The 14,556-nt window shown below is 34.5% G+C and overlaps 1 protein-coding gene across 1 annotated transcript; it reads right to left on the reverse strand.

The window, feature by feature from the left end:
* Positions 1-312: 312 nt before the first annotated feature.
* On the reverse strand, positions 313-12,630 carry LOC106052826 (Golgi phosphoprotein 3-like). The gene is made up of 3 exons (XM_013208291.2): positions 12,241-12,630; positions 2,549-2,795; positions 313-1,488 (listed from the first exon to the last, which is right to left on the reverse strand). The coding sequence occupies exons 1-3, from the start codon at positions 12,433-12,435 to the stop codon at positions 1,064-1,066; spliced, it is 867 nt and encodes a 288-aa protein (XP_013063745.1). The 5' UTR covers positions 12,436-12,630; the 3' UTR covers positions 313-1,063.
* Between the last annotated feature and the right edge of the window lie 1,926 nt (positions 12,631-14,556).

A 14,556-nucleotide genomic window follows, 5' to 3' on the forward strand; every position in this document is an offset into this window, starting at 1 on the left:
ATTGGCTAGTATAGACAATAATCAAAATTCATGTACAAAAACACTGTTCCATCATCAAGTCATTGAAATCTGTCTCATCAGAGACAAACATTTTATAACAAGTAACAAAATAATCAGTGTTAATAGAAAATGGAAAACAAAATACAAAGTGAATCAAATATTTGCAATACATAAAATTCAGTCACATACTTTATCAATGTTCATGAAATAAGTCTTTGAAGTTTCAACAAAACAAAAACAAAAAACCACAATCAATTTTTTTTAACCAAAACATTCAATAATGGTAATAAAAAATCAAAGACGCTGTCCAAAGAAATTTAATTTATATGTATTTAACATTTATATGGGATGTTATTATGAAAACTATGTGTTAAAAAAAAAAAGAAAATCCTATTAGTAAATATTTTCTCACACAAGCTACTACCATATCCAAAATAAAAATGTGTAACAAATAACCCAAAACAAAAACTTAATGCATTCATTGTAAACAAACAAAATTACCACAACAAAAACACAAGTTATCATTGTTAATAAGATCAGATCAGAAACACATATTCATTGTTTACAAATACACTACAAATCAAAACCATGTTTTCAATGTCAACATACACACCAGCACAAGTATAACAATCAACCCATAATGAAAAAAAAACACCTTTGACAAACAAGTCCATGGTGGCTATAAAAACAAAATTATATTTAACTCAAACATGGACAGCTAAATTGTTTGCATTAGTTGAGGAACAAGTCCACATTTTGTATGAAGCTACATTTTAAAATACCAGTACTTGTTTCTTTATTCAACTAGAAATGATGATTTCATCTTCACCCTCCCATGTGATAGCTAGTGGTCATAAATTCAACCAATCTGAAGACTATTCAAAATACAAATGTGGATTGCTTTAATTAACAGGATTAGTGTTTGATCACTGACTATAGGAAAGAATATGACAAGAAGTTATATATGAATGTATAGAGCAACTCTTTATGTTCAATTCCAAGAGTGTAAATCAAAAATATTCCCCCATGACAGTAAGCATTCAAATGACTGAGTATGCCACTTTTACTTGCTCATAGCACTGATAACTGCCCACATCAGTTCATTTGTTCCTTCTTTCATACTCTCTGCATCAAAGTCCAGATCCAATAGTTCTCGTACTCTCTTCATGGCTACTTCATAATCATCATCAGAGAGTGGAGCAAAAGCATTTTCTAAAACATCCGAAGAATGAGCTAAATAAATAAGAGACAACATACGGCGATCCATCCTGTGGGCATCATTGGTCCAACGATTGAGAACTGATTCCTGTACTCGTTTTATAAGCCTCTGTTTGACAACATTGTCGGTCAGAGGATGTGTGGTCATATCAAACAGAAGAAAGTTCTGTTTTTCTGTTGTGCAAACTCCTTTCTCCACCAAATTTTTAGCAAGACGTTCTCTAACGTTACGCAACTGATAGCGCAGTTTCAATGGATTCCATGTTTCACCTGAATATAAAAAAAAAGGAAGATAAATAACTTGCCTACACTTATTATTATAGGACTAAGGAAACTAAATCAACTTTAGAGGATAACCTTTTAAAATAATGTGTCCAAATAGTTCCAAGAATAGAATACATTTTTGATTCAACCAGTGTCTGTCTCTTTTTGAGAAAATTATTTAAAATTTTACTTTAAAAAAAAAAGTCACAATTTGGACATTGATTATTTAGTTGATATAGAATTAAAAGCTAATATCAACAGAGGTCTGATATATAACCATGCCATAAATTAGTATTAGTTGTAGACTAAAAATTTAGCTACTAATACTACAGATATGGGAAAGCAAAACCATGTCAATAGGCAACTTTTCTATAAGAGCTCATCATGTCTTGTTTAGAACGAAAGCATGTTGACTTTTTATTTTAGCGAAAACCTTATGTGCCTACCTTTTTTCCCCTAAGAATTTCTGAAAAGTAAGTGCTCATACCCCCACTGTATTACTCCTACACTGGAAATTGAGTATTTTTTAAGCTTTTTTTTATATTCTATAGGTATTAAAAGTATTTTTTTTTAAACTAGAAACATTCTTCAATCTTTTGAAGCTGTTTATTTAATTATTAGTATCACCAAGCTGATGTATCCAAAGGAACAGCAAGTGCTAATACAGTTTGGGGTCATGATAGGGGGTAAAAGTTTGTATGGCACATCTGAATTAGAAGTGAAAAAAAAAGTTTGCAAGGTAAACAAAAGGTTTGCCACCCCTTTTGATATTTGTTTCTAATTTGTAAAAAATTGTAAAATGATTTTTAAATTGTTATTATAAAGTTTTCAATGTTTCACATTCTAAATAGATCAAAACAAAGACCACAAAAAGAATTTTGTCTTGACCTAGTATTTATTTATTGAATTTCTTTTTATCAAAAGTACAACTATTTCTTTAAAACTTTACTCAATACAAAGCCTACTGGTTCCTAATTTAGTGTAATATGATTAATTTTTCCAATGAAATTTTAAAATTTCAAGGCATTGCATTATATTATACCAAATTTTAAAACACTGTCATTACCACTTAAATATTCTATCCATGATTGTACAGTTTCAGGTGGCTGGGTTTCTTTTATATGTCTTAAGGCTTCATCCAGTAAAACATCTCCAGTTGGCTGATCATTCTTACAAATAACTTTTCGATTAGTCAGGCTCCGGCGACGCATTCCAGCTTTCTCAAGTTCAATTCTGCCTCGCAAAGATAACTCAATCAATATGCATCCTCGAAGTCCAGATGATATGCAGTCATTCCAAAATGAAGTATAACCCTTAGAAATAAATGTTTAGAAAATTATTAAAGTATATAAGGTTCTCAAATAAATTTTAAATGATATTTAATCTTTTAGCACTTAAAATAGTGTAATGTATAAAAAATAAAAACAATTCTACAATTTAAATGTGGCTTGTTTTGCTCTACAGGTGATATTCCAAGAAAGAATTATAATAGATTATTTATGACTAAAACAAACATTGATTAACGTCATATAAAATAAATCAAATATAAAAAATATAAACCTAATCCTAAAAATATAAAAACAAACAAAGATTTTTGCATCAAAAACATTATATACATTCATCTCGATACCATATTATAAATTAAAAGTTCAGCCTTTTCTTTTGTGTACCAGTAATTCTAAATTTTGTCACTTATGCCAGTCAGTCTAGGGTTACAATTCAACTTTAACATTAGAGACAATTACCAAAATGGACAGTACTTATTATGCCTTATAATTATTAAATGTTGTTATCTTTTAACATATAAATTACACCTCTTATCTTTTTTTGAAACGCAACATGAAAATAATAGCAACAAAAGATATAATGTATCAATCTCCTGTATGTACTGTATGTATGTATGTATGTAAAGAAATTAAACACATGACGACAATAAAATATTAAGAATATGTTACTATCCAGTGAACGATTTGTTGGTGAACAAATGATTTGTTGTGTGTACCATTTGTCGAGAACCAACTGCCAACTCCTGATGAAGATTTCCAAGATCTAACTATATAATATATATTATATATTTTTTAAAATATTTTTATAGCTATTATCATTAATATGCGAAACCAGCAACAGTATCCCAGCCAAAACACTAAAGATGGCCGCCGTATTAAATATATGAGTGCAGTGTTGCACATGACTAAGCTAACCCAGTTACTTTGCAACCTATATATATTCTTCCCCATCTCATGCAGACAAAGCTGTTGTCCACAGGTAGTCTATTTAAGTTTTCTTGCTGTCTTCTGCACCTGTCTTCAATTCATAGCTTTCCTTTTGGGTCTCAAATGTGTCTCGCAGCCTTTGTGACATCTCCAACTGTCTCTTTCTGAGGCCACCTGCTGCAGGCTACTTTCTTCTATGCCGATAAGGATGAAATGGCTCCTGAATTAGTCTTAATACTATTTATAGATCTAGCGATTACGTACAAGCGCAAGGGTGCTGTTACATCACTAAGCTTTCCAATGCGGGATAGGTGTCCAACCCAGCAAAGCTGTCAATGGTAATTTGTGCTGTCCACACCAGCCTCCAGCATAACATAGATCTAGTTATTTTTAATGTAGTCTTGCCAGCATATGCCCATAACATTATGCCATGTGTGAAGGAGCCTTAGTCTTAGCTCGTCTTAGCAGCAATGCCTTTGCTTTGATACATTATCAATAATTGTCAATAATTGTCCTTAAGGAAATTTGTCTTGCAATTTGTGCATTACACCAAACAAAACATTATAACTATAAAAAAACCTCTTGGGGGAGCTACCACCTTCTACCAAGCGCGTCCAAGGTGGCAGATAGAGGAAGGACTCTTAGATATAAGGGTTAGCTGTGAATACCAAATAAACAGCTGTGGACCAACTAGTTTTCAGTCATGGAGGATGAGGTGGAGTATTCCAGTGGTTAGATAGACCTAGGTTTCCCTGCCTTGTCACCAATTGGAGTTCATCTCAGTGGTTAGAATATTTACTAAAAACATCTCGGGAATCCAGGGAAATGATTGCAAAAAGCAAGTATAGGGTGCTCTAACTCTAAATCTGGGTAGATGAAGCTTGTTAGCTAGGGATAGCAGTTCATCTAGGAGAGAAAACTCCGAAAAAAAAAACAACTGCTGCCTTGCCGATGATCTTGGATGATCAAAGGCTATGGGAGCACACCCAAAAAGAAAAGCAGGCTGAAGTCGGAGCTGGAGCCGGAGTCAATGGACCTCCTGGAGCATAACACATTGACACGCAACCTCATCTATATTGGAGTTCAGTAACGATTCTAATAGATGTGGCGTCCTGCCAGTGGAATACCGCAGCGCAGGTAGGGCTCTCCGCTTTGAAGGAGCCCACACAAGCGAGCTGGTGGTTCTTCTATCTCTGCCTGTGGAGCAGGGACAAGAAAAAAAATATACTACTGGCCAACACTCCAAGACCAAAAGTCTAAAAATCTTACAATGGAAGAAGCTCTAAAAATATTTCTGCATGAGAAAGAGATAGATGTAGCTTGCATCCAAGAAACTCATTTGAACAGTAATCTACGTTTCTCCATTAGAGGCTACACCTGCATCAGACAAGATAGAGAAAACAAACCCAAAGGAGGAATCATCACCCTCATAAAAAATGACATCCCTACCACAGACATAACTCTGCCCAACTCCTTAGAATCAGAAATAATGGGCACAAAGGTGATTTTTCCAGATGGAAATATTAATTTATTTAGCTGCTACTTCCCACCAGACAAGGAAATAGAGATTGACCACATACAAATACCTAATCAAGAAGAATGTTTTGTCTTAGGGGATTATGAATAGTCACTCTCAGAGCTGGGGATACCTAGACCTCAATGCCAGGGGAGAAGAAATCGAAGAATGGCAAGCAGAGAACAGACTTATCTTGCTTAATAAACCTGAGAATAAACCAACCTTTTTCTCAAGAGCCTGGCTAACAATAACCACTCCAGATCTAGCCTTTGCAACTGACAACATATCCAAAAAAGTGCACAAAAGATGTTGCAGATCAGCTAGCCACCAGTGACCACAGGCCCATATTGATCAGTACTGATACCTCCTTCAAAATATCAGAAAACTCCACCATCCCCAGATGGAACTACAAAAAAAGCCAACTCGAACCTATTCTCAATGCTCACAGACCCACTTCAATAAACTGCAAATCAAATCAGGTTAATAAGTCATACATATACTTTGACTCAGCTTTCTCCAAAGGAATCCTCCTAGCAGCTAAGGAATCTATTCCTAGAGGAGCAAAGAAAAGATTATATTCCTAACTGGTCTGATCACCTACAACAACTCCACAAGGCCACTATTGAAGCCAGAAACAGTAGAAAATAACCATTGTATAGAAAATAACATAAACCTAGAAGAAGGTAACGCAGTTTTCAGGAAAAATTACCTTTCTGCTAAGAGGAAAAGTTGGCATGAAAAAACAGAACAACTAAATGTAGATAGAGACGGCCACAAACTCTGGCGTATAGCTAAATGCCTCAACCAGGAAGAAAACAGAATTCCTATAGTTATAGAAAAGGACAACAAACCCTTGAAAGGCCAAGAAGCAGCTAATGAATTCATAAAGTATTTCCAAAGCGTAGGACAAATACAAATCAATGAAAGTAGAAATAAAGATGTAAACTCAGAAATCCAAGAAAAAAATAAAGAAATAAAGCCAGCTTACTCCTTGGGAATGACCACAAATCTTAAAATGAACTAGATGAAGCCCTAAAAGTCTTGAAACCAAAACAAGCCTGGGACCCAGATAAAATTTCTAATGACATGCTTCTTCACTTGGGTTCTTAAGCCAAAAGAAAACTGCTACAAATATTTAATGCTAGCTGGAAATCAGGCAGAATCCCAAACAACTTGAAAAAAGACATTATGATCCCTATACTAAAGCATGGCAATCTAAGAAATAACCTGGATATCCAGCGTCCCATAAGCCTCAATATCAGTACTTGCAAACTTATGAAAAGAGAGGCACATCGGCACAATTTAGGCCATGTCGTGCCTGCAGTCCCTTAAGGACTACTCTCTCTCTAAACAACAAGGGCCAGATTCTATACAGTCATATAATTAAAATTAAGGTCTATTCACAGTTAAAATAGTAAAGGTAGTAAAAATTTAAATATTTGGTAAAAATCTAATGTAAATAGTGCATGTTCACAAATTCAGAAATCAGATCTTCGTAGACCAAAGCTTGGAAAACTGATTCCTCTTATATAAAAAGTCTCAGGACAGTACTTACAAAGCTCAACAACAACAGCAAAAAAAAAAACTGTTATTCAATGGATACAAGCTCATATATATAATATATATACAACTAGAAGGAAATGAGAAGGCTGACACACTCGCCAAGAGTGGGAGAACAAACTCACAATTAAACTATGCACTCTATCCAGAAGAAATAAAGAAACTAGTAGTAAATAAAATAAATGAGAAATGGACAAGCTCTCCCCCAAATCACAAGAAAGATGATGCTTATAAGGTATCCCGACAAGATCAATGTCTAATTTTTTGACTCAGGACCGGACACAACAAAATGCAACAACATATGTACCGGAAGCTCAAAATTAGAACCAGTGAAATCTGCCCATGAGGAGTGTCACCAGTGAATGCTGACCATGTCCTCCGAAACTGCTCGTACAAGACACTGGCCCCAAAACATCCCAATAGAAAGAAAACTATATATGGAGAATTGGAGAGCTCCCTGATTTGGAAACCACTGCGCAGTTCATCTCATGACTCATGTATTGGTCTATCTAGTCATCTGAACGCTCCAACATAAAAATGAGAACAAAGAAGAGGAAAAATAAAAAAAAACTAAACGATTAAATGTACATTCACACAAGTCAAGACTCATTCATAATTTACATGTATTTACATATGTGAAAAGTTTATATTTCTATCTAATGAATGATTTCATTGCCTGGGGAACTAAAGAATGTTTGTTTGTGTCTGTTTGTCTTTGCCTTTGCTATCAGTGTCTTGTATCTCTTTTGTGATGGTACAAAATCCTGACACAAGGCCCAAGGCCGCCAAGCCCTCATTTTGCCCCAAAGTAGAGTGATTTTTTTATTTCTACTTAGATCTCTAAGTGACGTCTAAGTTATAGAGTAAAGGATGGTTGTCGGACACCTGGGTTTCATCTCGCATATCAGCCACCTCGATGTATTATTATTAAATCTTCTTTATTTGAATGTTTACTACCCAACTTCCGCATAAATATTGCGCATGAACTATTTTGTCACACATCTGACACGTACAGCTCCCTTTTATATTGAGAGAAAGTAATTTTATCTGGGGTCAAAGTAGACTACTGTAAAACTTAGCTTTTTTTCTCCCAAGGGGAAGAACGAGATAGGGTCTGGAGCTAAGACGATTTTTAAGCCCCTAGATGCATTAGCCAATTAAAACCCAGATATAATGCTTCTAAATAGACACTAGAAACAGATAAATTGTACAACCCAGACTATCCTTTCCCACTTAAACATGTAAATAGGGGGTGGCCAACAAGTTTTACCTTTTCTGAATAAGAAATCATATCGTCATATGACGCTAATCATCAAAAGGAAATAACTTGACATAGTAAATATGGGGAAATAAACAAATTGTTATTGTTTTTGTTTTTTTTAACATTTACAAGAATAATTTTGTTGTTTGTTAAAATAATATAGTACAAAATGTATATTTAAGTAATGTATGTGTTCTTGTGTGTGTTTGTTACATGTTTCACAAAAAAAAATTCGTATCATATTTATAAAAAAAAAAGTTAATATGTGGTGTATGCAAAACGTATAACCATTTATTTTAAACCATTTAATATGCAACAAATATGTACAAATGTTATAGCACTTAGGTGCACATATGTATACAATAATAAATTGGCATCAATGGGCAGCTGAAAAAAAGTCACAATAGCAATATCATTGTAGACCTCGAGCCTACAATTATTGATCGACCAGATGCGCTAAATGACCATTGTGTGAAACATCAACATTCATAGAGATTGTCAAAATCAAAAGAGAGTATACTACATGAAGTCTCCCCCCCCCCCATTTCCCTTTTTTCCACGTCTCTTAAGCATACCATTAAACGCTCTAAAAAAAAAAAAAAGCAGGTGAGAGAGAGAGCAGGAGACTAGCAATTATCGGACTGGTACCAAAAAGGCTATTGGGAGACAGGCATGCACTGCGCTAGTGGAGCTGTGCTACAGGGAAAAAAGTGCCCCGTAGGTAGACTAGAGAAAATACTCCTCCTCTTCTCCCCCCCCCCACCCCAACAGAGGCGATTTTTTCCCCTAGCGCGACCAGCTACGCTAGGCCAAAAGTAGTAGCTAGACGTCAGTTACAAGCCGAGAATGAAAGCTTGGAGCGAGGGAAAAGTGATAATATGGCTTGTGTCGTTGTGCTAATGTATAGAATATTAAAATTAAGGATGAAATGTCTAATAATAACATGTTTAATATATAGAAGACATCTATTTCCTTCAAAGTGTCCCATAAATCTCCAAACCGGCCAACAACTTTTACAGAGACAAAAATCATGACGAAAACTTTTACGCATCAGAAAACCCAACCTACCCCTCTTCACATCAGATCCAATTTTAACTAGATGCGTAGTGATACATTACAAAATAGCTATTTTTATAGACAAAAGGATGACGAATTCATTGACACCATCAGTTAATTCATAGGTTAGACCATTACGGAGTTATGAATTTTGAAACTTAAAAATGGCAGGAGAATGGCTTAGCGTGTCCGACAACCATCCTTAACTCTAATAGTTAATAGAGTAAAGGATGGTTGTCGGACAACCGGGTTTCGTCTCGCATATCGGACACCTCGATGTATTATTATTAAATCTTCTTTATTGGAATGTTTACTACCCAACTTCCGCATAAATATTGCGCATGGACTATTTTGTCACACTTCCGACACGTACAGCTCCCTTTTATATTGAGAGAAAGTAATTTATCTGGGGTCAAAGTAGACTACTGTAAAACTTAGCTTTTTTTCTCCCAAGGGGAAGAACGAGATAGGGTCTGGAGCTAAGACAATTTTTAAGCCCCTAGATGCATTAGCCAATTAAAACCCAGATATAATGCTTCTAAATAGGCACTAGAAAAAAATAAATTGTACAACCCAGACTCTCCTTTCCCACTTAAACATGTAAATAGGGGGTGGCCAACAAGTTTTACCTTTCTGAATAAGAAAACATATCGTCATATGACGCTAGTCATCAAAGGGAAATAACTTGACACAGTACTTATGGGGAAATAAACAAATTTTTTTATTTTTTTTTAAACATTTACAAGAATAATTTTGTTGTTTGTTAAAATAATATAGTACAAAATGTATATTTAAGTTATGTATGTGTTCTTGTGTGTGTTTGTTACATGTTTCAAAAAAAAATTCGTAACATATTTATAAAAAAAAAAGGTAATGTGGTGTATGCAAAACGTATAACCATTTATTTTAAACCATTTAATATGCAACAAATATGTACAAATGTTATAGCACCTAAGTGCACAAATGTACACAATAATAAATTGGCATCAATGGGCAGCTGAAAATAAAAAAGGCACAAATAGCAATATCATTGTAGACCTCGAGCCTACAATTATTGATCGACCAGGTGCGCTAAATGACCATTGTGTGAAACATCAACATTCTAAGAGATTGTCAAAATCAAAAGAGAGTATACTACATGAAGTCTCCCCCCCCCCATTTCTCTTTTTTCCGCGTCTCTTAAGCATACCATTACACGCTCTAAAAAAAAAAAAAAAGCAGGTGAGAGAGAGAGCAGGAGACTAGCAATTATCTGACTGGTACCATAAAGGCTAAGGTGAGACAGGCACGCACTGCACCAGTGGAGCTGTGCTACAGGGAAAAAAAAGTGCCCCGTAGGTAGACTAGAGAGAATCTCTTCCTCTTCTCCCCCCCCCCCCCCCCCAACAGAGGCGATTTTTTCCCCTAGCGCGACCAGCTAGGCTAGGCCCAAAGTAGTGGCCGTGGTGTGACGTCAGTTACAAGCCGAGAATGAAAGCGTGGAGCGTGGGAAAAGTGATAATATGGCTTGTGTCCGCTAATGTACAGAATAATAAAATTAAGGATGAAATGTCTTAATAATAACATGTTTAATATATAGAAGACATCTATTTCTTTTGAAGTGTCCGATAAATCTCCAAACCGGCCAACAACTTTTACAGAGACAAAAATCATGACGAAAACTTTTACGCATCAGAAAACCCAACCTACCCCTCTTCACATCAGATCTAATTTTAACTATGCGTAGTGATACATTACAAAATAGCTATTTTTATAGACAAAAGGATGACGAATTCATTGACACCATCACTTTATTCTTAGGTTAGACCATTACGGAGTTATGAATTTTGAAACTTAAAAATGGCCGGAGAATGGCTTAGCGTGTCCGACAACCATCCTTGTCCTTTACTCTAGTAATACTAGTTAGCGGAAAAAACCCGGAAGTGCGGAAGTAAAAAATGACCGATAAAGTTGAGATTGCGTTTTCGACTTTTTTTTGCATTGGCCTCACTTGCACATTTTTAACACTTATGTCTTATAAATTTGCAAGTGAGGCCAATGTGTTATCGATTACTTTAGACAATGGCCTATATAAAGCTTAATTACGTTTTTTTTTTAAAGTTATTTGTCATTTTTACATTTATTATAAAAAATAATCATTTTTTGTTTTTAGCATACAGGGTCCAGGAAAATGATCAATGATTCATTTTTTTTTCCAAGGTAGATATCATGCCTGGTTATAATTCTGCCAAGTTTTATCGCGATATCTCCGTCGCATCGCTCAAAAACTTGAAAATACGGTTTACCATTGGGGGCTATGGGATTTTCAGAATTTACTGAATTTTGATAAGAAAATTTCGTCATCAATGTAAAACCACTGGAGGACATGTAAGGCCTAATATTCCGGACATATTCGAATAGATTTTATGTATTAATCGTCGTCGCATGAATTATAAAGCGCATTTGAAAAATAATTGTTTCAGACGATTTTGATCCCACTTTTTAAATATTTTGTTATTTTCTGCCATCAGAACGCCGCCATTTTGTCTCCGCCTCTCTGACAATTCTTGTAGATCTAGACCCGATAATTTGTTTATTTCACCAATATTTACATTTTAAACAAGTAAAGTTCATAAATATAAATGAAATCAGATTTGTGAGCTAGAAATTCACTATGAATACTAAATCTACTATTAAATTTCTTATTTAATAAGTAGATTTATCCTCTACGAAACTCAATTCCAACTTTTTAACTTTTTGAGCGGTGGGTGTGTCTCGCTGGCTTAGCGAAAGAGACGCTATCATGATGACTCATCTTACTTGTTCCATGTCAACAATGTTAGTGTTAGGCCAAAACGACACAAAAAAAATCATAACTTTCTAACTATTAGACATACTCATACAGTCATAATTTAAACACCATTGGAAAGTTCTTTATAAGTATTTTAATGATGTACTGACGAAAAATTGTTTTATCAAAGATCAATTTTTTATTTCCCCTCCCTAGTAATACTAATAGATTATTATATGATAATATGATTATAGAGCTTTTTTATGGATGATTCTCAGATTGTCTCAAACAACTGCCCAATATCATTATAGTTTATAAATACTGCTCCATGAGTTATACCAGATATGTAGACGTAGATCTAGATATCTCATAATTCGCTTACCTCTCTGTCTTTTAATCCTAGTAAAAGGACTTCTTCCATTAGGGTCAATCGAGTTTCTTTTGAATCAAGATCCTCGTCTTCATCTGGGCTAGACTTTTCCTCTTTTTCGTCATTTGTAGATTCATTTGTGCTATTAGTAACAGTAGCAGTTCGCCTTTGAATTAGTCCACTAGTTCGGGAATAAGCACCAGACATGGCAAAAAAATAGTGTTCTTTTTTTTTATAAATATTTTTATAACTATTATCGTTAATAGGCAAAAACCAGCAACAGTATCCCAGCCAAAACACTTAAGATGGCCGCCGTATTTAAGAACTGTGTAGTACGTCAAAAACTACGAGGATATACGAGACACGATGTTCCATAAGATTTTTAAAATAATGTTGGAGGATTTTTAAGTATTTCGAAATCGCTTAATTAATTTTGGCCTGCGAATATATTTTTATATTTTTCCAAAATGTAAAAAATAACTAGCATAAAGTAGCTTATGTAAAAAAAAAAAAAAAGGGGGGGGGGTGTAGTTCCGTTCAATAAAAAATTCAACAGATAAACTAGATATCTACTAGATATAGATCTATATAGATCTAAATTCTATGTATATTTGAGATTTTCAAGTTCAGACGAACAATGTCAAGGACATTAAGTTGAACTTCACTGTTGCCAACTAAATTTAAAAAAAAGAATTGAGTTATAAATGTAACTGAATGCGTGGCAGTTGTTCTTCGTATCAATTCATCTTTATTAACGTTAGTTAGTTGCCTATTTGTTGTTAAAAAAGTTTTAAGTCATAGGGTGAAAGTCGAATGATTCGTCCTTATAGAATTTATTAGTGTTAAAACAGACAAGCTTAGACATTTTGATTCTGCAGTGCTAATAAGAGCACAAAAAATATGTACATTTAAAAAAAAAGCATATAGTCTATCGCACTGACTTTATATAGTTGGTACATCAGATACACCAAATTAAGCTATATTATATAAAATAGCTATTGAATTTTTGGTAAAACTTTACATCGAAGCACCCTTTTGAAGAACGTTACGCTTCGATGTAAAGTTTTACCCTTTTTTCCGCCATGTATGAAAATCTCCAATAATATCTATTAAAATTATTGGACTTAGCTGGCTCATCACTAATTTTCCCACTTTCGGTGGTCGAAAAAAATCTAACCTGTTTTTACTTAATAATTGTCCTAAAAGTTGAGTCTAATAAATACTCTTGGAACTCTAGGCTTATGGGAGCTTAAATTGCCTCCACCTGCCTGTCTTAAACAAACAGATGTAATATGTTCGTATTACCGATTAGCACATCGGGGAAACACACCCATATGTATTCCTTTTCTCTACCACATTAGCCATGCATATATGTATCGGTGCGCAGATAGTAACATGTTTATTGTGGCTTTCTTCCATTACCACCAGTGAAATAGATTCGATCCTTATATAGGCATCCAAACGGGAGTTCTGTTTTGGTTCCTTATTGGTCTAATCGCGTCTCCTCTTATAACGACCATTATTCCACCTGAGTGCCTCGTTGAGGTTGAGAAATTGCCCGAGACCTGTTAACTTGAACCCAGAATAACTTATTAGCCAGCATCAATAAATTGAATTTTATTTAAATTTGCCATCTAATATATGTTTCTTTACTAGAATTAGTCCGAAAGGAGGAGATTTCGAGGTGCTGGTGGACTTTTAAAATAGAAAATATAGGGGCCTATAGGCCTCTACGAAATGGGTGTGTAAAAAAAGGTTGAAGTTGAAGACCACTGATCTGCCTGTTAAATTCATATCGGTGTTGTTGTTTTTTTCTTGCTTCACTAAACGCGGCGTAGATGTTGACATATTCTACATTTGCCCACAGGCTGAGTTTTCTGTTCTTATATGTTTTTACACCCCGATACAGCTAATGCTGGCATTAAAGTGACTAAAGCTACGACGTTCATCTTTGTAGGCATATAATACTAGATTTACTAGATCTATAATGATAATATATTTAATTCAACATTTTTCTTAATTAATGAGATAATAGCCTTCTCGGTTATCGAAAGAAAAGAAAATCTGTCTAGTTTACACGGGTTTCAAAATGCATCGATATGTCTTCACGTGTGAATTAAATTATTAGATATCCTAAATATAAATATAATCATGAGAGAGGACTATTATACGCACAGGTCTATATGTACAACAGTACATATTTCATATAATTAGGTTTATGGGACTACGTTATACAACGATTCTGAAACTTTTAATAGAATTTATCAGTAGGTGTAAATAGTTTAAGACTGCTTTAACAGTGCCGAAGTGTCGAAAGATAGACGTAAA

Source organism: Biomphalaria glabrata, chromosome 1, assembly GCF_947242115.1.
Source record: "Biomphalaria glabrata chromosome 1, xgBioGlab47.1, whole genome shotgun sequence".
NCBI lineage: Eukaryota > Metazoa > Mollusca > Gastropoda > Planorbidae > Biomphalaria > Biomphalaria glabrata.

Excerpts from the sequence above, each read along its gene's own strand:
- LOC106052826 (XM_013208291.2), bottom strand. The coding sequence starts at position 12,435 with ATGTCTGGTGCTTATTCCCGAACTAGTGGACTAATTCAAAGGCGAACT. Across the intron at positions 2,796-12,240 it reads TAGGATTAAAAGACAGAGAG|GGTTATACTTCATTTTGGAA; the intron begins GTAAGCGAATTA and ends TTTATTTCTAAG. Across the intron at positions 1,489-2,548 it reads ATGGATAGAATATTTAAGTG|GTGAAACATGGAATCCATTG; the intron begins GTAATGACAGTG and ends TTTTATATTCAG.